At 41.6% G+C, this 22850-nt stretch overlaps 1 protein-coding gene across 2 annotated transcripts in view; it reads left to right on the top strand.

Moving 5' to 3' along the window:
• Positions 1-22504, top strand: part of SHLD1 (shieldin complex subunit 1) — a 45462-nt gene extending 22958 nt beyond the window's left edge. For both annotated transcript variants that reach the window (XM_051615755.1, XM_051615756.1), the window contains one exon: positions 21716-22504. In XM_051615755.1, coding sequence (XP_051471715.1) covers positions 21716-22236 — 521 coding nt within the window. In that variant the 3' untranslated portion in view covers positions 22237-22504. The remainder of the gene's footprint in view (positions 1-21715) is intronic.
• Positions 22505-22850: the final 346 nt, after the last annotated feature.

Below are 22850 nucleotides of genomic sequence, written 5' to 3'. Positions count from 1 at the left end.
GCTTTCAACAACCTGCTGATACTTGATGAAGACAAGTGATTTATTCCTGATGAGTATCTAGCTCTGAATTTTATTTTCTTAAAAGAAAGAAGAGGAATCATACTTTTGGAGAGGATGAAAGCAAAAATGAGGTTGAAAGTTGGATTCAGAATGTAAGCATCACTTTCTGTAATTAGCAACTGTGAAATGTGTACTGACCAGGAGGAGTTAAACTGTGTGGAGAAAGAGGGCAAACAAGTGCTGTTAGCAAATGTGATTCTTCACACAGTAAACAAAATGCTGATTTTGCCTGTGCCTGCACTCATGCACAAAATAGTAATTTAAATTCTTCATGTCTTCTCTCATATTAATACCTGGCAATGAAATATTTTTAGACAAACGTTCCTGGTCAAGTAGGGATTAGTCAACTGCTATCTCTACAGCATGCTGAAGAGCTGGTCACAGAATGAGGTGATATAATTTTAATGGTGTCTTTCAGACAATATTTCACCTTTAAAAAGTATGATTGGCTGGTTTGAATACTTCAGACTAGTAACCTCCTTTGTTACACTCTTAGTTTGCCAACATCTTCCTTCCTGTAGCAAAGAACACAACCACTGTGCTGTTTCTAGATGCCAATGTCTAACTGCATTTGTGTTGAAGTGTTGTAGTCCGCAATTTTGGGATAACAGTAATGGTTTCCCTGCTCTAGATCTTCCTGTTAAGAAAAGAAAAAACAAACCACTTCTTAAGAGTAAGATTATTTCAGAAGGAAATCCTTGTGAAAGGATCTGGCAGGAGTCTCTCCGGTTCACCTTCTCTCAGCTGTGCACTAAAACTAGAATTTGCCTTTCCAAACTGGTACTAAATGGATGTGTATTGGTTAAACTTATTCTCTTTGCACCTAAGTCACAGAAAGGAATGCAATATTACAGAGTTGTATTGCTGCACATAGAGGCAAATTTGCTCTCCTGGGGAATACTATAATTCTATGTATGTGTAGATCCTGCTCATCTCAGTTCCTTTGGGGTCTTGGACTAGATATTAGTAAGACCAGAGTGATTCCAAAACAGTGGGGTGGCCAAAGTTGAGAGTCTGGGAGCTGCTGTGTCTTGCCAGATAGATTGCTACCATTACTGTATGTTATGTCAGAACATAACTAATTAGGAAAGAGATAGACTACTTAGGGAACTTAAATAGTGTCTAGAACTACATGTAATTGGTGATATCTCTCTACAATTTTAATATGGTTTTCCCTGGCTCTTCTTTCTGCTGTTAGTAACCTGGATAAGAGGTTATTGTTCTCAGTTCTGCATCTGTTAGAACATCATCTGCGTGACTGTACTGATTTAACTCTTGCTTTGTCCTTTTCTATAAAGCTGCCTAAACCCATCTTTGTTTTTCCTCTGGGAGTGTTTGCAGGAACATCTCAGGTTTCATCAATGTTCACAGGAATATTCCCTAAAGCTCAGTGCAGTCTTTGCAAAATATCACTGTCCCAAATGTGCTTTGTTGCATGTTAAGTCCTGCTTAAAGGCAAAAAACTAAGACAAAGGAGGTGCAATAAACCATCTGTTGTACCTGAGCTATACCTTGATACAAAGAGCACTCTTGGGGCTGGATGACACAGCATGTGACACTCTGCAGAGCATGTGCATCCAAAGGAGAACATGGAAGTGAGTTGTATGGTGTCTTAATCTGTGAATGCCTCCTGAAATCATACTGCCTAGTGCATGTTGGAGAAGACTTGACAGGGATGGTAAAGTTCATTCAGTGGATTAATCTGAATAAATAAAACCTAGTGCATTTTTCCTACTTGTGTGGAGCTCCAGCTACTAAGTGCACAGCAGATAAGTGCTGGTAGAGGGGCATGGGTATTGGTGCTTGGAGGAGAGTTCAAGCCTTGCTTGTGAGATAATTAGGTTTTTCAGGAGCAGCTGTTAATGCATTTTGGAACGATGGTCATGCACAGCTAATGCTTGTGTATGTCAAAACTGCCAAAACTGGTGTGCCTGCTCTGCCTCAGAGCTTGGACCTTGCGGCTTACCTTCAAAATAATGGTGAGGGCAAATAGGTTTTGGCTCAAGGTACTCGTGGGAAAGTATTCTTCTGCTTTTCTGAAAAGTCTGGTAATTCTGCTTACTAAGGCTTGGCTTTTTCTTCATAGTCAACTCTTGTGCTGACCCTATGGCCAATCCCTTGGGTTGGAGCTGGTGTGTTCCCTGCTCCTTAGACGCCTTGAGTTCATGGTAGAACAGGTGCTGGTGAGCTGGGGTACAGTGTTGCCCTATGAGAAATGCAGCAAAGAGCACACTGAGAACAGGGAAATCTTAGCACTTTCCAGGCCAGAGGAGGCAAATCCAAGGGAAGTAAGGGCTCTGCCAGACGATGCAGGAGCATAACAGCCAGCTGGCATGCTGGGTTGTAGCCAGCCGTTTCAGTTAAATAGCTTGTGAGGCCAGTGATCTAGGGGAGGGAGCTTGGGGCAGTGTTTTAAAGGCTCAGGTTTGCAACCCTGTCTGATGACTGAACCTGTGGGCTTAATTTATGCTGGCCTCTGTGTCTCCCCATCTCATTGACTGCTGGCTCTTCACTGCAGTCTGCTTTGCTTTTACCAGAAGAAGCCCTCAGCCCAATCCCACTGCCAAGGTGGCCAGTGTGGGAGCACTGTGAAGTCAGTGGCTGCTGGGGAAGGTCTCAAGACCAAGGTTAGGATGGGCTGGAGTAGTGCCTTAAACTTCTGCACTGATCCACACTTACTGTAGGATGATACTGCACTTTTCTCACCACTTGCTACTTCCAAGCATGCAGAGAATAGGATATCTGTGCTGTAGTGTGCAGTGATCTGAGAAAAAGCATTGGAACAGTTGAAATGTAGATGTTGGCATCTCTTGCTGAATGAGTCTGGATTTACAGTATAACATAACATTGTTACCTAGGTGCTCTGCACTTTGGGTAGTATTGCAGAATGAAACAGCAAATTAGCTGTAAGAGAGGATTGGATTAAAATATATCTTAGCTTGTTTCCAGGCAAAAAACTTCAGAAGTATTTTCCCTTTTGTATGTGCTTAATAATCCGTTCATCTGTTTTCAGTAATCTTTTTAATATTTTTACGAAGCATAGGTTGTGGTGATTTTTTTTCTTAAAGGAAATTAAATTCTGTTTTCAGCTAGGGGCTTTCATTATACTTAGTCTAGTGTGTGTCTCTAGCATCAGGATATCCTGATACTGGGCTGTAATTGAGTTCTGCAGTCTGTCTGAGCAGAGTTAATCTCAAAACCTAAAATCTAAAGGAAAAAATAATTTGTGCAGATGGTCTTCATAAAACAAAGGCAAATTAAATCTGGAGCTGTCACAGAATTGCTCTTACAGATGCATCTGCTGCAAAATAATTACCTCTCTTGAGCCCAGTAAGTTAATCAGTGCCTTTTGTTTGTGTCTGCAGTGAAAACAATTAAAAGCTCATCTCCTGTTTTTTTAGGTAAACTTACAGATTCTCTGATTTCTAAGGGTAATTAGATTGTTCTGATGTGTATCATAGTCCAAAGTGTTCCTGTTGGACAACTAGCTGTCTGTAATATAATTTACCTGTAGCCAGGATGCAATTTCTTTTAAATCACCTTTTTTACCTTGGGCTGTGTTTTGCTGAAGAGTACAAAATCCTTTTGTCTCCTTTCAAATAAATTGCATTTTAAAAGCTCTATGTACAAACATAAGAACTGCCATAATTTGCATGTATTTCAAATTTTATTTAAATTCATGTCCTGCAACATGAGGGGAGATTCTATAATGTAGTTGAGAAATTAAGCACTGCTCCTACCTTGGTTGTAATCTGTGAAGGTGTCTGTGTTGAGAGTCTGTTCTCTCAAACACGGTGAGACACTTGTGCAGTATGTAAGTGCATATGAGTAGAGGGGACTCCACTGAAATGGTCAGTGGACATTAGAAAGCAACTACTGATGGTGGCACCTAAGTCCTAGAGGTGAACTGTCACTGTGGGATTTCCAACAGAGATTTTCCTCAATGTGATTTGCTGAGTCCATCAGTATGACTCAGTATCGCTCTGGGGTTTCCCGGGAGTATAAATCCCACCACTCCATGTTGAAATTACTTGTGCAGGGTGGACAGTGGCGAAACTGGAGAGAGTTGCTTCCCTTATGGTCCAGAGCAGCAGAGTGTTCATCCTCCCCAGCGTCACAGCTGCCAGGGCAGGCACAGGTAGTGATGATGTTGTGAACCTGTTTTCTGCTTCAAAAAGGTTCCCTGGAGCCTGGACCAGGAGAGCATCATGCCTCACATGCATGTGCTGTTTTAAGCATGGGAACATTTATCACACAGTTGACCACACAGGGTGAAAACAGCCACAAAGGCAGAGGCTTTGAAAGGAGGCAGCATGGGCTGATGTCATAATTTCTGCCAAGCCTCTCTGCAAGGAGAAACATCTTCTGTCTTTCTTCCTACTTTGCACAGCCCCTGCTCCTCCAGGACAGACCAGTCCTTTGCTTTCTTCAGATTGACTCTGTGCTCCCTGTAGTGTCAGTTTTTTGTTCATCAGGAGCAGATTTAAATACCTTTTCCTGTGTCTCCTTTTCCTTATGGCTTGGTAGGAGAGTGAATAAGCCTTCATTGTTGTGCTGGAGTTTAAAAAAAGAAAACGAAAGAAAAAAAATCAAGGTCTTTTAAACTCTATAGCGCATGGCAGTGATGATGCAGGTGTGCTTGAAAAGAACAGGATCACACCCCATAATTAACCTTGCATGCCTTCTTCAGGATGTCTTCACTTTGTCAGCTCTTTGTGCTCTGCTTGTGCTTGTGTGTTGGCATTAGATCATAAGTGTTGCTGTCACTGAAATGTACCTTTTGTCTCTGTTTCATAACCTTAGTCTCTGTGTTCTTTCAAGTCTGTGCAGAAGCAGACTGGCCTCTTATGTTATTATAAAGAATGAGTGACAGTTGTTTAAAGGGGGACACTAGCAGCACAACTGAGCCTCTAGGCAGACAGACAGGTATTTGTTTTATTTTAATTCTCAGTGACCTTTTTTTTATCCAGATTCAATTGCTTACTCAAGGGCACCAGCCTTTTTTGTGCCCTTCATGCCTTCTGGCTAAAGGAAGCTTCAAGTATATCTTCTGTTTTCTTAAGAGTCACGATTAACCTTCAGCAGTGAATGTAACCATGAGGAAGTGGAAGAATGTGAAAGTGGAAAGTGGGTTTGTTTGCAGAGTGGAGGAAATAAAGAACTCTAGCACTATGATTGTAGAGGTTTTAAAACTTCAGAGATGAGGATCCCCTGAATGTCAATTTTGTTTTCTGACAGCTGCCCCTGACTTGGTTTAATTAATGAGAAATGCACCTACCCACCTTATTTGTAAGTTAATAATGTTCAAGTCCAAGTCGTTCTTTGATATGAACATTTTCTGGTATGTTGTTATATCTACAGCTACACCTTCTTTCAGAGACAGAAATGTCCTCCCTTATGAAGGTACTGAGGCTTTGGGGGTGACTTAAGAGAAAATGAAAGAGATTAAGGAAGCAGGTTGTCAAGGTAGTGGAATACAAATTAATTACTTACGTCCTCATGTTGTCTGCATTTGATGTGAAAAAACACAGTTAAGTAACCTTTGAAGACCAATCCCAAAACTTGAGATGAAAATGTTGTCTGAAGTCCTTGCTTCAGAATTTCCCTTCTTTATTTATAAATAAAACAGATGTATTTACTACAACCACATATGCCAATCTGTTTTAATAGTGTTTTTCTTTAAGTCCTTTAAAGCAAAATTCTTAAGCTGATCATAAATTTTGTGGCTTAAAAAATTTAAAATACAATTACCCAAATGTATGATCAGCTAGATTTTCTGGACTGTCAAATCTCACCCCACCAACCAATCTCAAATATGAACCAGGAGAGTTTTGCTTTTAATAGAACACAGCTGTCAGGAATATCTCCACCTAGATACAGGAAACTGAAAAGTGGCAAACTTACAATTTTATTTGAAAAACAGAATCTGCCTTCACTTTTAAGGATCTGTTTTATGTAATACACATATCATACAGAGCAAATTTTATCATTGGATAAAAATGCCCAATATTAGGGCATTTGTTATGTTAAATATTTCCCTTTTTATTTTAATGGTTAAATGACTATATTAGTATAACTAAAATTGTTAATTATGTTTGTATTTATGTTTGCCAGGAGTGTTAATCAGTGGTGACTTGTCATTAATTCACTGATACTTTTAAAAGAAGAGGAAATATTACTCAAAAATACCTGGGAACTTCCATTGTTAGAACACCTGTCTGAAAATCAGATTTGATAGCTGAAGCTGACAGCTATTTCCATTGCTGGAATGAGTGAGTTTCACAGTTGGATGAACATTATCTTCTGTTTCTTGTATTAATTTTACCACATTATAATTTGACTACTAGTAGTGAAATCTGAAATGGCCCATCAAAATTTGCACAGCCTCATCATGTCAAATTTCTAGGTGATACAAATTCTCCTTTCTCTGTCACTGAGAAGTGGTCCAGCTGTCCAGTCTGTGCATGTGGGTCTGGAAAACTTACTTGCTCCCAGACATTCCCTGAACAATTTCAGGGCCTAGATTGGTGCTGCTTACTTAGGAATTATAAGCTTCATGAATTTTAAGCTATTTTGTTCATTAAGCTGAGTTTTCAAGCTTTTATAACTGTTTTGCTCCATGTCTCAGTGAGATATTCCACTTTGAAATGGCATTTTCACCTTATATAGTTAACTGGCTCCCAGAATACTAAAAGTAACTAAATACAGCTGTGATGAGGTTTAATTTATATAAACTTCTGCCTTCCATATCAGAGTAGACTCATTCAAAAACGTGTTCTCTTTCCAGATTATTTTCTCACATGGGCCAGAAAGCCATTCTCACCAAGTAGAGCAATATTCACAAGCATGCTATCCTTCCTTGTGCTCTTTAAAATGTATGTCCAAAAGCGAGATAGTGAGGTAACTTCACTTCACCGGTTGAGATCAGAGTGAAAAAAGCCTCAGCTTTGAGCAAGGTCACATATTGAAGGAATTTGTTGTTTAAGAACTCTCAATACTTGTCCAAGGATACTTCTAAACCCCTCTGGCTGGGGATTCCTGGTGCAGAAAGCTGGTTGCATGCCTGGATAGCTGACTTGTTCTTAGTTTGTGTGTTGTTTTTAGGAACAAGGAAGAGGCTGAGGTGCTTAACACCTTCTTTGCCTCAGTCTTTAACAAAAAGAATAGCTGGGAGTACTGGTTGGCAACCAGTTTGAACATGAGCCAACAGTGTGCCCAGATGGCCTAGAAGGCCAATGGCATCCTGGCTTGTGTCAGGAATAGTGTGGCCAGGAGGAGTAGGGATGTAATTCTCCCCCTATACACAGCACTGGTGAGGCCTCACCTCGAGTACTGTGTACAGTTCTGGGCCCCTCACTACAGGAAGGACATTGAGGTGCTGGAGCTGGTCCAGAGGAGAGCAACAAGGCTGGTGAAGGGACTAGAGGGAAAATCTTATAGGGGTAGGCTGAGGGAGCTGGGGTTGTGTAGCCTGAAAAAGAGGAGACTCAGGGGGGACCTTATCACTCTCTTCAACCACCTGAAGGGAGGTTGTAGTCAGGTGGGGGCTGGGCTCTTTTTGCAGTGTCACAGTTTGGCTCAGGTTTGACAACAACGCTCTCGATCCCCTCCCCTTCCCATCCAGGTAGGGAAGAAGAGAGAGAGAAAGAGAGAGACTTGGCTGGATTGAAAACTAAACTACACAGCTTTAATTAAACACTAATGATATAAGAAAATATATACAATTATATACAGATATGTTCAAGTATGTGCAAGATCCTCTCGCCTCCCCCCACCCCCAGCAACTCCCACAGCACTCCCCTCAGCTGGAACAGTCCTGAGAAATCCCGGAGCTGCTGCTGGAGAGAGCACAGAGCGATGAGGGTCAGGAAAGCTCGAGCCTAAGGGTTGACAGTGCTGGATGGACGGAGTCCTCCCTGGACGCCGGTCATGGATGGAAGAGAAGGGAAGAAGAAGCAGGAAGGAAGTTGTCTTCTGTGTTACCTGACCTTCCTCTGAGCTTACGTATATATATGGAATGGAATATCTCTGGCCAATTTTGCTGTCTGTCTAATTCAGCCTCCTACGGGGGGGGGGGGTATCATAGATCTCCCTGTAGTGTCTGAGCCAGCAGAGTAAAGCCTGAAGCCCCAGCAGTTACAAAAACATTCCAATGTCTTACTAGCTTTAGTTAGAACACATTGTTGCTAGTTAAAAGAAGGCTTACTGAAAAAGAAAAAAAAACAATTAAAAAACATTAAAAGGAAAATTGACTTCATCCTGGCTTAAACCAAGACACCCAGGCAACTAGCAACAAGACAAGAGAGCATAGCCTCAAGCTGCTCCAGGGGAGGTTTAGGTTGGATGTTAGGAAGTACTTCCTCACAGAGAGGGTGATTAGACATTGGAATGGACTTCCCAGGAAAGTGGTGGAAGCATGGTCCCTGGATGTGTTCAAGGAAAGGCTGGATGTGGTACTTGGTGCCGTGGTCTAGCCAATGTGATGATGTTGGTCATAGGCTGGACTTGATGATCTGAAAGGTCTTTTCCAGCCTTGGTAATTCTGTGATTCTGTAACATAATTTTAATGCATTTAGCACATGTGCTGCAGCCCCTGGTGGTCTGGACTCAAAACCAGTCTCTTTTAGTTGTTGATTGCCTGCTTGTTCAGCTTTACTCATATTTAATTTTATAGTTTTATTTCTTGTGTGTGTTTTTTTTTTCCCCTCTGTTATTGTTTTGGAGAGAGGAGCAGTTGCATGTGGAGACCTGTGTTCTCATTCATATGACTAAAGAGCAGTGGGAATTGCTAAATGTCCCAGTAATACTGGTTGCTTCACATTTGGAAAAAGAGCCAGGCAATTTTAAGAGTCTGATCAGTAAACTATAAGTTTTGACCTTACTTGTGTTTCCCAGTATCTGGGTTTCTGTTTAGTCTCTCTAGCCTGTATTCAGAGAACAAATTCTAAACAAACATGATCATAATTCATTTCACTACTATGTTGAAAGTCATACAAATGCTCTCACATCACCTTGAAGAACAGTTGGGGTGTTTTCTTTACTATTTGTAAATGGTGCAAATATTTACACATGCAAAGATTAAGATGGACTGTGAAAAACACATATTACAGAGTTGATAGATCCCTGAAGTAAGTCCTAATACTCGTATGTTTTTAAAAGGAGTTTTATCTTTTTCCCTACCTTGCTACTTTGTGATTATTTTTGAATGATGTATTTTCATTTAGGCAATCTCATGGCCTGCAGTGGGTGAAAAATGTTTCCTTTAATAAAGGAACATTTGAATTGCTCTATCTTGCTCTGGTTTATCTGTCCTTTTATTTCTTTTTGCAGGAATTAATTCCTTTTTCTATTCACAAGTATTTGTGAACCTAACAAGTTGTTTTGAAGCTTTGTTTGGTGATGCAAGATCTTCTGTGTCATAAAAGTGTGGTGAACAAACATTATGTGGTTGCAATAACTATCACTAACCACAGTTCGTCAGTAGTCGAAGCTGTTACTGAAAAACTGTCCAAGCAAGTGGTTCACACACAGCACCAGGCTCTTTCCTGATCAACTATGTGCAGCCTCTCAGCAGAGCCATCCCGGTGCAGAATTGCTGTGGGGTAATAGTATGAGATGGGCAACATGGAGTTTGCTTTTTAAACAGGATTTGGGCTCTCATTGACCTTCGTAGTTTACCCAGAGTTGTGTCCACTATTAATTCAGGTGAACTGTTTGGTTTGGGGCAGAACTATGAGGTTTGAGTGCACACAGATCGGCTCATGGCTAAGTAATTCCCTTCAAAAGCATGACTAATAGGCTATCCAGCCAGCTGAAGGGATGGAAACAAATCTGATGTGACTGAAACCTTTTAGCAGTTTGGCCTTTCTGGGCAGAGCTGAAATGCCTGTATTGCTTTCTTGTAACTGGCTGATATGACAAAGTGAGGAGATAGGAATGGAAGACTGCTCTAGTTGCTTGCTCAGTGGTTTTTCTCCTTTTTAGCTTATAAAGTCATACTCCTTTTCAAGAACTTTCTCCCTTCTGCTCTGCCTTTGAGTTGTTCCAGTCCATTCAGAGGCATATAGAGTCTCTACAGCCATGACACCACCTGAGAAGAGTTTGGCAAGCAAGTGCAGCTCATTAAGGGCATGAGGATTCACTTCCAGTGCAACTCTTACATGATAACCAATTTCAGTTTTGGGGTGCTTGGTTTATTAGCAATACAGCAATTCCTGCAGAAAGCTGACTGATTAAATGGCAAAACACTTTGGTTCAAAATGTAATTTTCTATTAAGCTGATTCTGATCGAAGAGATTTCCAGTGATTTCCAAAACAGCATGTAGATAATTAAGAAAAAGCCCTTGTGGTTCAGAAGCCTCCAGCATTTGTGAATGGTCTATAAATGTGCCTATTGCTCTAGTCCAATAATCTTTCTACTCATTACTTGTTTTCATGTAGTACTGCAGCAAAATGAGATGGCTCAAATGCTTTTTCAGTGTACTTTTAAAGTGACGAGACAAAATGTCAAAAACTAGTGATGAACAAAGTTCAAGTTATTAAACTTGTATATCTCGCTTGCTTTTATTGTATTCTGTTGAAATTATATTTTCTATCTCTTGAAAATTTCCTTTAAGACTGTTTGGTATATCTGACTCTCAGTTTTTTTCAATAAGAGGATGTTTCGTTTATTAGCCTGTGGAAAGCTGATAGGTGGAGATTGGTATCTTGCTTCATTCTTATTTTTTTTGTCTGGTTTTTCATTTTATATATATGTATCTGATGCACAAGCTTTGATGGCAATGCAGGAAAAACCTGCCCCAAGCTGTCTGATTCGACATCCCGCACACTGGGGCTGGGGAGAGGACAGACTTGTAGACTCATTGAATGGTTAAGGTTGGAAGGGACCTTAAAGGTCATCAGGTTCCAACCTCCATGCTATGATCAGGGACACCTCACATTAGACCTGGCCTTAAACACCTCCAGGGAGGGGGCATCCACAACCTCCCTGGGCAACATATTCCACTGCCTTAGTACCCTCATGCTGAAGAATTTCTTCCTGATATCTAACCTAAATCTCCCCTCTTTAAGTTTAAAACCATTACGCCTTGTCCTATCACTGTCCTCTCTGGTGAAAAGCCCCTCCCGATATTTCCTGTAGGCCCCTTCAGGTACTGGGAGGCCGCTATAAGGTCTCCCCGGAGCCTTATCTTCCCCAGGCTGAACAGCCTCAACTCTCTCAGCCTGTCTTCATAGCAGAGGTGCTCCAGCCCTCTGATCATCCATAGGTCTGCTCTTTCTGCCAAGGCACTTTGTACTGGCTACATCTCCGCACAGCCTGTTCAATACGCACGTCAGGACTACAGGGAGACTGGGAAAATGCCTCAATCTACCTTCAGATCTTCACCAGAAGACTGGTAGATTTCTTTACCTTTGTACTTGCTCTTTTCCTGTGCTTTTTAAGATGATATATTTGTAGGTTTTTTCTACTTGTGCTTCTAAAGGAAGCCTTTCTGTGCTTGTCTGACGTGCAGCATATTTTTAGGAGCATGGAAGAGACAAGGAGTGTGGTTTTAAAATCATCTTACTGCATATAAATCCAGAAAATGACCTCTCCAAGTGTTCCTCTGTTGTTCTTAGTGAAAGATCAATCCTTACTGGAGGTAAAGAGCTTTGATCTGAAGAGAGACAGACTGCACACATTTCAGCTACTTCTATGACATCTGGAGAGAATCGGTCCATCTGTAAGCATTAATTGTGGTATTCCCATGCTCATGCTTCTGGCCTTAGACAAAAACAAAAGACAAAGCCACACAATCTGAGAACCAAAAGGCATCTCACTTGTTTTTCTGTTGTACAATTTGTAGTGTTCTGCTGCTGAAGAATTAGTAAAGTTGAAGCTGTCTTCAGTTGTCTTCAAAAGAGCTAAAATCTCTACGGCTTCTTTTAAATTTGGTGAGAGCATCTGTGTATTCAGCACTTCTGAAAATCAGTCTACTGATTTGGGATCCAAACCTAAATAGTAAGTTGGTAGAAAGTTGAACAAACTCACACAAATACATTTGACTAAGAGATGTGAAGAGGTGAGCAGGTTGTAGAAGTTAAAGAATTGGGAGGAAGTTACAGTTAAGTCAACCTTCACCTTCATCTGCCTTACGTGACTCAGTTTTCAACCTCCACAGTTTTTAGAGTATTTTCTCTTCCCCACAGCAGCTGTGTCACACTAGATGCCCTGTGGTACCCAGTCATCAATTCCACATCAGGATTCAGGCCTCCAAGTGCAGGCCCTCCCATGCAGATGGCTAATGGTAGTATTATAGGTCATAACCTTCTCAAAATTATTTACAAATAGTATAATTTTACCTAAAATTCAAGAAGGATGTTTAAAAAATATCTTGCTTTGTGGTATTTTCTTTGTCTAGAAACTGCCTTTCTGCTTGTGGTTCTCAGGTCAGTTGTGTCCACAGCTGTGCATAGCTAGTTGCAAACAGAGCTGAAATGCAGTGTAAACTGTATGTGTGCTTGTAGGTGTTAATATTGTAATGAATTAGTCTCTCAGGTGCTATAATGGCAAGGGAAGGCAGTGTACACTGAACAATCCCCTCCCACACCTGTCCTTTTCAAGTTCACACAGTCTGTAAATAAAGCAAATCTTTTGCTAAATTTTATATTCTATTTTATTCTTCATAAAGAAATTCTGTCATGACAGGCTCTTCCTCTTCCATTTTAGCTGCAAGAAAAGCATCATGTTTTTGTTTTTCCAGGCAATCTGTCATGCATGTCTAGCTGCACAGAGATGCAGAAGGTAGAATTTTTGTAAACTGATGATAAAACTTGAGCTGTTGATCTCCAGTGAGAGCTGTCTGCTTGTTCCTGTTCCTGCCAAAGGCATCAGCTGAGGATGGTCCGTCCTCTTGAGTACTGAAAATGTGTGACTCTAGATGAAAAACAAAGTATTTAATAGATCAAGAAAGGATATTGCTTTGGATTTTATTTTCTCTTTTATACTTGCAAATACAGTGATATTGTCTTACTCAGTAATACTTGTAATCTATAATTGTTTCCTGTCATTGGAAGTAGCCATTAGCGAACATTTCAGAATAAGAGGCAGCTTCCCTCGCTTTATTTCATCCCCATCCTCCAAAATGGGTGTGCTTCCTACCTGTTGGGCCCATTCTTGCTTCAAGCAGAGGATTTCTTACAGCCCTGAAGACTGGGATTGAATAACTACCAGATATTTTTTTTTTACTACACTTGTCTATGGTCACTAATTGTCATCTAGATAGATGTTCAGATCCTCTTTTAATTTCAGCTCACAGCTTCATCAGTTCTGCATGACAACATCTGCAGAATGTCCAGAAGTTCAGTATCTTTCTTTTGTGTGTCTTGCCAGAAAGAGGAAGGATTTTTCTCTGCTCATCTTTCACCTTAGAACTCTGAAGAATGTTGTCTTTCTTCAGTCCCTCTTCATCAAGAGATCTTCTTGGATGACTCAGGTTCTCAAGGGACTTAGCTCCTTAGCTGAAAGGATGAACATAGCAAATAATTTTCTAAAATCTGGAGTTAGCTAGTAACCAAACCCAGAGGCTGAATAAAAATTCCTTCCTTCTCAGTTGATAAGGGTTCTTTGGGAAATTCTTCGTATGTCAGAAAACCAACAGTTCATGAAGACCCGACTACAGAGTCAGCTGGGAAAAAAAAAAGCAATTAAACAAGACTGGATTTTTTTTTTTTTAGGCAGACAAAAAATACAAAGGGGAACAAGTGCCATTTTGTGTAGCTGTGCAATGTGAATAAAGTGAGGAAGTTTCTTCAGGCACCATAAAACAAAAGCCCCAGTTTTCCCTCCTACAATTCTTTACAAATTTTAAGCAGTGAAAATCAGATGGGCTGAATTGTTTCTCACTGATTTCAAGCACCAGACTTTTGGTTTTTTTCTGAGATAGGATGAGACAAATATGATCTGGAGCTAAATTAGAGCCTTCTGTGTATAAAAAAGCAACACTGCAAGTTACTGATTAAAAGAAGGAAAAATAAATCTTTACAATAAAAGCCTTCTACCTCCTGTAAGGAGGAAAAGCATCAAACTTGATTCAAATGGTGTAAATTCTCCCTGTGGAGAGAGCAATGCTGTGATCCTGGTGAGCAAGAGGCTTGACATGAGAAGATGGTTATTACTTTAACCTACTGAGAAGGCAGAGTCTTGGCTTGAGGATGCTTGTGTTGGGTCCTGTCTGTCAGAGACTGAAAGCCCATTGGGATGTTTTGTTGCAGCTAAGGAGAGGCTGGTCTAGCACAACACTCTTGTGTCTGTGCCCATGAACATGTGTGGTGCTATTCTTGTAGTTGTTTCCCTGCTCTCTCCTAATACCTAATTGAAAGCTGAGCAACAAGCTTAAGAATTCCTGTCACAGTTTATTTTTGGAAATAAATGCCTTTAGTGTAATGTAGGCAAGGTGAATCTGGCTGTCAGTTCCCAAGACTGCATATGTAATAGGAAAGCAGCAGATAGTTGCAGTTTAATAAAGCCCCTTGATGCTCTTATCTGCCTGATAACCTGAATTGACAGTTAATGTCTTCAGCTATATAAACAGGGTTTTTTTATTATTTATGTTCCAGAGAAAGGTTACTCCTGATAGTAAAATCCTTAATATTAGGTCTTAAGTAGCTTTTTTAAAATCACAATTTGAGAAAATTGGGATGCTCTAAGGGGTTTTGCTGGCTACAGATTAATGTAAATTAATGTAAATTAAACCTCTCTAAATATACTTGTTTGAAGAGTTCTTAACTTTGCTATTTCTATTTTTAGAATGGTGATGAGCTCCCAGGTGGCAACTTGCCTTCTTAAAATGAAATCTCAGGCACTCCAGTTATCTTGCTGTCCATCTCTTCAGAGATACCTGGGGTCTTTGCACAGCTGGACCGTGGGGCCTGGTTGCTTAGGAACAGGTCTGTGAGATAACAGTAGTGCCTACCTTTTGGCTTTCAGCAAATAAGGAGTGTTGATTTGTAGGAGTTCATATTGTAGCTGTCTTGCTCTGTGGTTTATTAAATCCAGTGTGTTTAACTAGTGTGTTTTCTGAAATACTTAATTTAGCTGAATTTTCCAGCTGTCTTAAAAGTATGGTGCAGCAAGCATCAGCTGTGAGCTTTTGGAGCAGGGCAGAGCTTAATACCAAGTGTGACATTTGGAAGAGTGTCTAGGGGAATGCACTATGCCTGCTTATTGCATTTCAGAAGCACTCTACCATTTGCCAGGCTCTTTATTTTTTTTGAATTTCAAATTCCTAAGGGAGTTAGACAGAAAGGGAAGGGCTTATTCTTCCCCAGAAAATGTCTTATGTCTTGTCCCACACAAATTAAAGCCCCCTACTCCTAACTTTTTGCACCACAAATGTGCAGCAGGTATAAAAAAAAGGCAGGGAGCCTGACTCAATACTGGGCTAGACCCAGTGCTATTCCTCCATCACTGCCTCCCTTTTCTGTTCTAATCCCCAAATCCCTCCAGCCTCTTCCTCCCCTTCTGCTGCCTTTTGTCCACCCTCCTACACTCACCTCCTCCAGGTCTCCTGACAGAGGAGCCAGCATTTGCACAGCTCCCAGCCAGCTCCTCAGCAGTTGGACACAGCAACATGTGCTTCTCCCATGGGATGGGGAATGAAGAGTATGGCTGGTTACGTCATGTGTAAGGTTTCTCAGGTACTGTCTTGTCAGCTATAGCTTTCTGCATACTGTGGCAAGAGAAAGCTGGTTTGTGTGTCATCAGGGAGACAACAAAGTAGCAAAGCTTATTATATTCTTATTTTCACTTTCAGTTCACAATTTAAATACCCACAAGGAACAGATTTTCCCAGTTTACAACAGTCATTTTGAGTGATAATGTCATTGCAAATTCCATTTTGCCTTTCCTTTAAAAAGTGTCCCAAACAACAATGCAAGAAGAAAACAGCTGTTTTCTGCGAGGCAGAGATGTATGCAGAGAAATTGTAAACTTAACCATCATTCTTCAAAACTGTGCAAGACAGGCTTTAGGATCTGTCAGTTTACTCAAAGTGACAGATGTTTATACAGCACCTAGCAGAATGATACTTTTTTTTTTGGTGCTATTCCAGTTTAATTGTTAGTAATGGGAACCATACAATGCAAATACATTCCAGTTCCTGTAAAGGGATGTAATTAGAGTTCACACATGAGTTTTTAACTGTCGTAATCAATGAAAATTTTATTAATACCAGTAAAGGGAGCAGGATTTGGTCCCAAAATGTCTAGCTTTGCAATGCTTGAGCACTCTGGTACACGATTACTGCCAGGCTACTGGGGTATATACTGGGGTATAATGAGCTCCTGCTAAATTATGCTTCGATTTCTTCTTTCTTCCCAGTGTAGTGGAATTGCCATGATGATACACGCACTCCCACTGGAAATCAGCCAGATGCAAAGAAAAAAGAAGATATTTTTCTCTGCATTAGCTGTCTTCAATGCTGTACACATTTAATTATAAGGTGCATGGACATGTAGGGAGTTCTCCTGTGCAGATAGATACATCCCTCAGATTATGTGGTTTGGCACAGATTTGCTGTCATTTGGGAGTTCTGCTCAAGCCCAAGTAGTATTGCCTCTGCTTGAGCATTCCCATGACATATGGACATGTTTGATGGAGAGGCAAGAAGGGATTTTCTGGGAGTGGCCAGAGGGCTGTAGCAACCCTCAGAGATGGCATCTGTGTGCACTTGTCCTATCACTGAAGAGCAACCACAAAATTAGGGATCCTTTCTTATTTGTGGATGACTGCTTTCACCCCAGGTAAATCCTGGCAGGTTGATGGAAAAAGAGGAATAATACAATCTGTGAGAACTTCTGAATGGCCCTTGTTTAATAAACCAAAACAACTGGTAACTTTTGTAATTCTTGTATGAATCATCATTGCCTTTGGATGTTGAAAATGTATTGACTTTAGCTATAACAAGTCACAGGGAGGAGAAAACTCATGTAGGTGGAAAGAAGGCATACTGAGGTACAGGTGGCAGGGTCCAGGGCAGGTGGGTTGTCCAGAGCAATAAATTGCTGCCTTTGTGATTGACAAAGGAGACTTTTATATCTTCCTCTCTGAGGAGAAGTTTGGGAGCACAAATTAACTGTAATGTGCCAAGAGGTGGGATCCATGGTCTCTTGTAGATCTTGAACTTGGCATAAAATCATGGTGGTGCCTCAGGAAAGGCAGTATTTCAGCTCTGTTGTCTGAGTCCATAGCTGGAGTTTGGCTCTCTAGCTAGAACATGTCTGCTGCTTCTGCTCTTCAGCTACTCTGAAAAAGAACTGTGTTCAATTGAGCTTGGCCCCATCTACTCCCAGGGAGAGTAGGTAAAGTATTGATGACTCTTGGGATAGTCTCACCCAAGGAAAGAATTTCTCATCTAGCTCTATAGTTTGTTTTTCCTTTTCACTGTGTTGTTGCTGAGTTCTCTGGTAATCTTTGTTCAGGGACATTTGTGCAGACAAGCTGATCCAAATGGTCTCTTTGAGCCTTCACTGTCATCAGGATGGCCATAGTGGGAAGCAGGCATGTGTTTTCTCAGTACATGATCTCAGAGTTGAGCACCTAAGTAATCTTTATCACTCTGAGATTCTCTGGATAACAGTCCTGGCATTGGGTTTACAACATAGGTGTGTATAGATGTGCTCTAGTATCATCTAACCAACATCTGGTTGAACATCAATCACTACTATGAACATAAGGGCAATTTCTAAGTCTCCAGTTCTATTAAAAAAAAGTTACTTGTTTTTCTCCATCTCATGGTTTTCTTGGTCCTTTTTTAGGGTGGCACAATAGAAGAACTCAGAGAAATTCAGCCCTTGCTCCAAGTTGCCCACAGTATATGATCAATCAAATGGCTGAAAGGAGTCAAGAGCTTGAACCATTCAGAGGTGTGGCTTTGTTGCCCTTGTTGAATGTGGCTGATCCAATAGTGTCAAACACCTGAGAGCACCAGAACGGCTCTAGTGTGGATATGGGATTGGCATTCATTTTGGTAGGCTTGGACTCTGACTTCTATCTGTGCCAGGGATGAATCATTCCTAAGCCCCAGGGCAAGTTATTCCTGCCCTAAACCAAGCAATGTAATTGCCCTTTTCACATAACTGCTGATGACAAACACTGTCGTTTAGCTCTACCATACTCAGATCTAAATGGTAAATCTCCCAGTCCCTGATAATGAGATGGGCCTTTTTGGACTGGGCAGGAGGGGAAGCACATGTCCTACAAACAGGGTCCCCAGAAGGTGATCAGACAGTGTGGGAGAGGGCAGGAGGCTTTGACAAATCCAGCTACAGGTGTTGCAACTAGAGAATTGGCAGCAGCTGGCATCCAGCTAAGCCCCTGCAAGGGGGCAGAGGCAGAGGTCACATCAACCCTAGCTCTAATGAAGCAGTGGCAGCTGCAGGTATTGCAGCCCAGCTGAATTGGGGGCATTTCTTTACCCAGAAAGCCAGCACTGCAGGAGCTCTGCTCTGCTGTTAAATAAGACAGGGATGTCTTATTTAACACTCTGACTGTATGTGCTTGAACACAGTTATATGGAGACTCAAAGCGCTATGTGATCTGGGTTTGTAGAAGTGCAAGTACTAATATTGCAGAGTGGTTGCAACACTGGAAGTGGCCCAAGTCCAAAGCAGGATTTGGTTGTGTGCTTTGGGCGGTAGGGTTATGTGCTTGTACCAGATGGAGACTTTAAATTTTCATCAGCAGGTTTATAAACACAAAAAGTATCCTTTTATCAGCCCCCAGGTCTTTTACTAATAAGCTGCAAATGCTGAACTTCAATTAGCATGGAGTGGAGGCACAGATGAAATAATACATCTTCCTACTGATGATTATTTGTCATGTGAGGATGAAATTGAGACATGAGTAATGACCTGTTTCAGGTTTGGAGGCTTTGTTTGTTTGTTTGTTTCCCTTTCACACATGCCTTGTAGTAAAATGGGTGAAAATTGCTAAAAATAATTTGGGCCAGATTCACTGGTGATGAACTCCCATCTCAGGCAGATGGAGTTCAAGTTTTCAGTCCTGCTCATCTTTGCATTGACTTTTGTAGGTGATGGGTCAAGCCAGCACATGGGTGTGTGACGGCTGTGTTGTTAAGTTTACCATGGAAGAATAAAGACCTTTCAAAACTACATTTTTCCTGCTGCTGAGAGCTGCCCAGAGAGGTCTGAGCTTTGAAGCAATACTGCTGTGTGTGTTACCAGGGAATCCTGGCTTTCTTGAGGGGTGCAGGTGCATGGAGAGGGAAAGGGATTGATTAGTTTAATGCTTCCTTTTTCATTATCAGCACATTTGCTGGTCTACATGGCATGATTTTGAACTGTATGTGTGCCCCAGCTGGACCCTACAGTCATCCAGCTACCGGGCTTGTGCCCTGTGCTTTGCAGATAATTCAGGAGATTTGTGCATTACAGCTGCAGTATCAGCTCTTCTGAGGGTGTCAAGGAAGGACCTCTGCCTCAACTGATACCTTTTAGGGAACAAAAGGGTCAAGTGTATTTGTAAAGATCAGTCTTGGCACATAGTTTGAGAATGTATGGTGAGGTTATTGGGAAGGCTGAGAAAAGATGCAGCTTTGTAGGATCTTTGTAGGATCTAGATTGACTGTAATTCTGCATCTACCTTTTCATGACTTCCATTAGGAAGGCTTTGCTGTAAAATTAACCCACTAAGAGGATAGGGCCTGCTGTTGAAAAAGAGAGATATGTAGATCTGAATCAGTAGCTGAAAGAAAACTCTTCTCCCAATGAGACAATTGAGTACCTTTTGACTAATCAAACCCCCAAATATACCCCTGAAATATTTACTGGTCACTTCTTTGATGGATTGTGCTTCAACAGAGGATTGCTGCTTTATAGGTCATGCTGGCTTATAGTCATGGGAGAAGGGCAGAACAGCATTGCAAAGGTCTCCCCTGACACCATGAAACCAACAGGATTTTGCTCTTCTCGGATCATGTAGGGTTGCAGTACAGAGCTGGAGGCAGCTGCTGCTTTTGACAAGGTGTGGCTGTGAACTGCACGTAAGAATTAGCAAGATGACAGCACAACACAGGGGTCTGCAGTTGCCAGAGGAGCTGGAGTGCAAGTGCCACTTGATTGAACTGTCAGAGATGCATGAGGCTTCAGTCTTAACATGGACACCAAGGCTGAGAGATTTCTGAGGCAAAATGGACCTTTTCTCTTTGATTAGCTCCATTTGCTACTCTAATGGCATAGATCAATATTAAAAGAAGACCTCTAGGCTTTTCTTTGTACTTAATTGGAAATGTCATGTCACAAGAGGAGGAAAAGTTTTATGTAAAATTGAAGAATCAGAGATTAAGTGAAATTGAGAAGAAAGATCAAAGATAAAAAGTAGGGGGAGGAAGAAAGAGGCAATGTACAGTATGGCTGCACAGACATCTTAATTTCATTTTAATGAATTTCTGACCACTCAGGAAGGGGAGGGTAACTCTTTGTGTACTGGGAGGGAAAGAACAGCTTTCTTCAACCATGCTGACATTTCCTTTGATCATGGTCTCTTACCAAAATGAAGGACTGCTCTGCTTTGTATTTCACAGAATTAGAAAAGACTAAGCTATTTTCTGATTCCCTACGTCCTGCTTATGTAACTTGCAGATGATGCTGTGCAACCTCTGGCTGAGCCCTGGAAAATTTTCTTGTTGGTGACTCAGGTGCTTGGCAAACAGGCTGGTGCAGAAGGCTTGAAGATGAGATTGCAGTTAGAGTCACTCCCTAGCTACCAGAGCTCAGTTCAAGGTCCTTTTATTGAGGCTTTTCATACTAAAGGCTGTGCATGGCTTTTTTACTGTCTCAGTGACATTATTGCCAAGAGTCTCTGTGCTGATGCTGTATTAATTATGTCCAAGTACAAAACATCTCTCTTGATTACACTGGAGCAGAAGAGAACCATAGCCCTGACTGTTATCCAGACATGTGGGTCAGCAACGAAGGAGGAACAGAGCAAGGCAAGAATGAGTCCTTGGCCTTTATATAAATGTTATATGTATAAATTCCTGCAGGAAGTGGGAAGAGTGTTTAGTGCAGCTGGGCTGCAAAAATAGGACTTCATGGGGAAGCACAAGATCCCCTTTTGCAGACCCCATTCCCAAACTTCATGCAGTCACTGTAACAGTGTTGGTTTTGAGGCTCTAGACCTGGCTGACGGCTAAAGGACAGGACTGCACATTGCACTGCAGGAGTATAAATGAGAACTATGAAAAAGGAAGAATTAGATCAGAGGATGAAGGGAGAAAAAGGAAACAGAGGCAGATCTGCTTCAGTTGCAAACTTAACTTTCCTGTGGGTCAGCTATTGTCTCAGCAGCAGATCCCAGTTTCCACCTCTTTGGAAGTATGGCTGAGAGGAGCTAGGAGGTGCTTACTACCAAGTAGGTTAAATTAAATTGCTGCAGTACAGTGAGGCTGGGACAACTATGAGATCCCCAAATACAGCCCATCCCGTATGAATTTGTGCAGCCAGCCCTACAGGCAGTCCAGCCGAGTTTCAAGCAGTATTTGACTCACTCCTGCACAGAACCTGTTTTTCAGACTGCAGTGAGGGGAAACAAAACAAGGTTTTGCCACAGGGGTGACCTGTTGACTAATGAGCTTCATTGATCTTGTGCTTGCAGGACAGAACAATCTACCCTCTGCAGTTCCTGCGAGCTTTTCTGCTGGAGGCTCTGAGAAAGCAAATGAGAGATGTTATCCAAAAGCAGGGCTGTGTGAGCCCACTGAACCTAATGATGCTGCTCTCCCATGGATGTATGAACATGACAGTGTGAAAGATAACAGCGTCAGGGAATCTCTTGATGGCTTCTACAAAATGTATTGCAAAAAACGGCCAGACAGATTGGATTCCACCTACGAGGCTGCATCACAATGTCTGTCCCAGAAGATTTCAGAGCTAGCCAACCAGGATGGAAAAAAATACGTGTTGCGTTGCCTGCAAATGGCCCAGGTGGTCTTGAACAGAGATGGGTGTAAGATCTTTCCAAACCACCCCACTACTGCTTGTTTTTCAAAGCCAGCTGAGGGAGAAGTTGTCTTGGAACACAGAAAGACAACACCTGGACTCTCAGATGATGTCCTGCAATTTCTCTTGAAACAGACATGGACAGAACATAGCCCAGATGTACCACATATGAAATGAGCAGGATGTGGGGGTTTTTCTGTCATTGGAGCTTGGCTTTCCTTCCAAAAAGAGGTGACTTTCTTGGAAAGACACTCAGCATCAACTTCAACACCACATAGTCCATGGAGGAATTCATTTGGAGCAGACCTTGCCACCTTGTCCTCTGCACCACAGAAGGAGCATTTGTAGTCCTAATGTAACTGCTTGGGACTTGTTGACTAATTGGGATGGGGTAATGGGTGATACAGTGTTTGTTTCTGGGACATTAAATATGATGATTTCTACATTCCAGGCTTTTAAATTGGCCTTTATCCCTGCCCCATATGAACATTGGCACAGCCCAGGCCCTGCATAGTCATGGATGTCCAAGTGCTCTTGACTCTAGCAGACTGATGGAATGAGCTTGGGAGGAAACTTAAAAGATTTTTTTCTGTACCTGACTGATACTGTCCCACCTATCCCTCCATGGGAGTGCCTGAGAGCTGTGTGTGTTTACCAACAGACATATGATCCCACAGATCAGGATTGCAATGTGGGTGAGCTTTTTCAACAGAAGTGTGTTTGTGCATGAGAGAGAGGAGCTACAGCTTCTGACCAGGTTATTTTTTTTTTTTTTTAACAGGAGGGATAAA

This window comes from Apus apus, chromosome 3 (genome assembly GCF_020740795.1).
Source record: "Apus apus isolate bApuApu2 chromosome 3, bApuApu2.pri.cur, whole genome shotgun sequence".
NCBI classification, from domain to species: domain Eukaryota; kingdom Metazoa; phylum Chordata; class Aves; order Apodiformes; family Apodidae; genus Apus; species Apus apus.
Note: the sequence above shows the minus strand (reverse complement) of the source record. Positions and strands in the feature narration are given on the sequence as shown.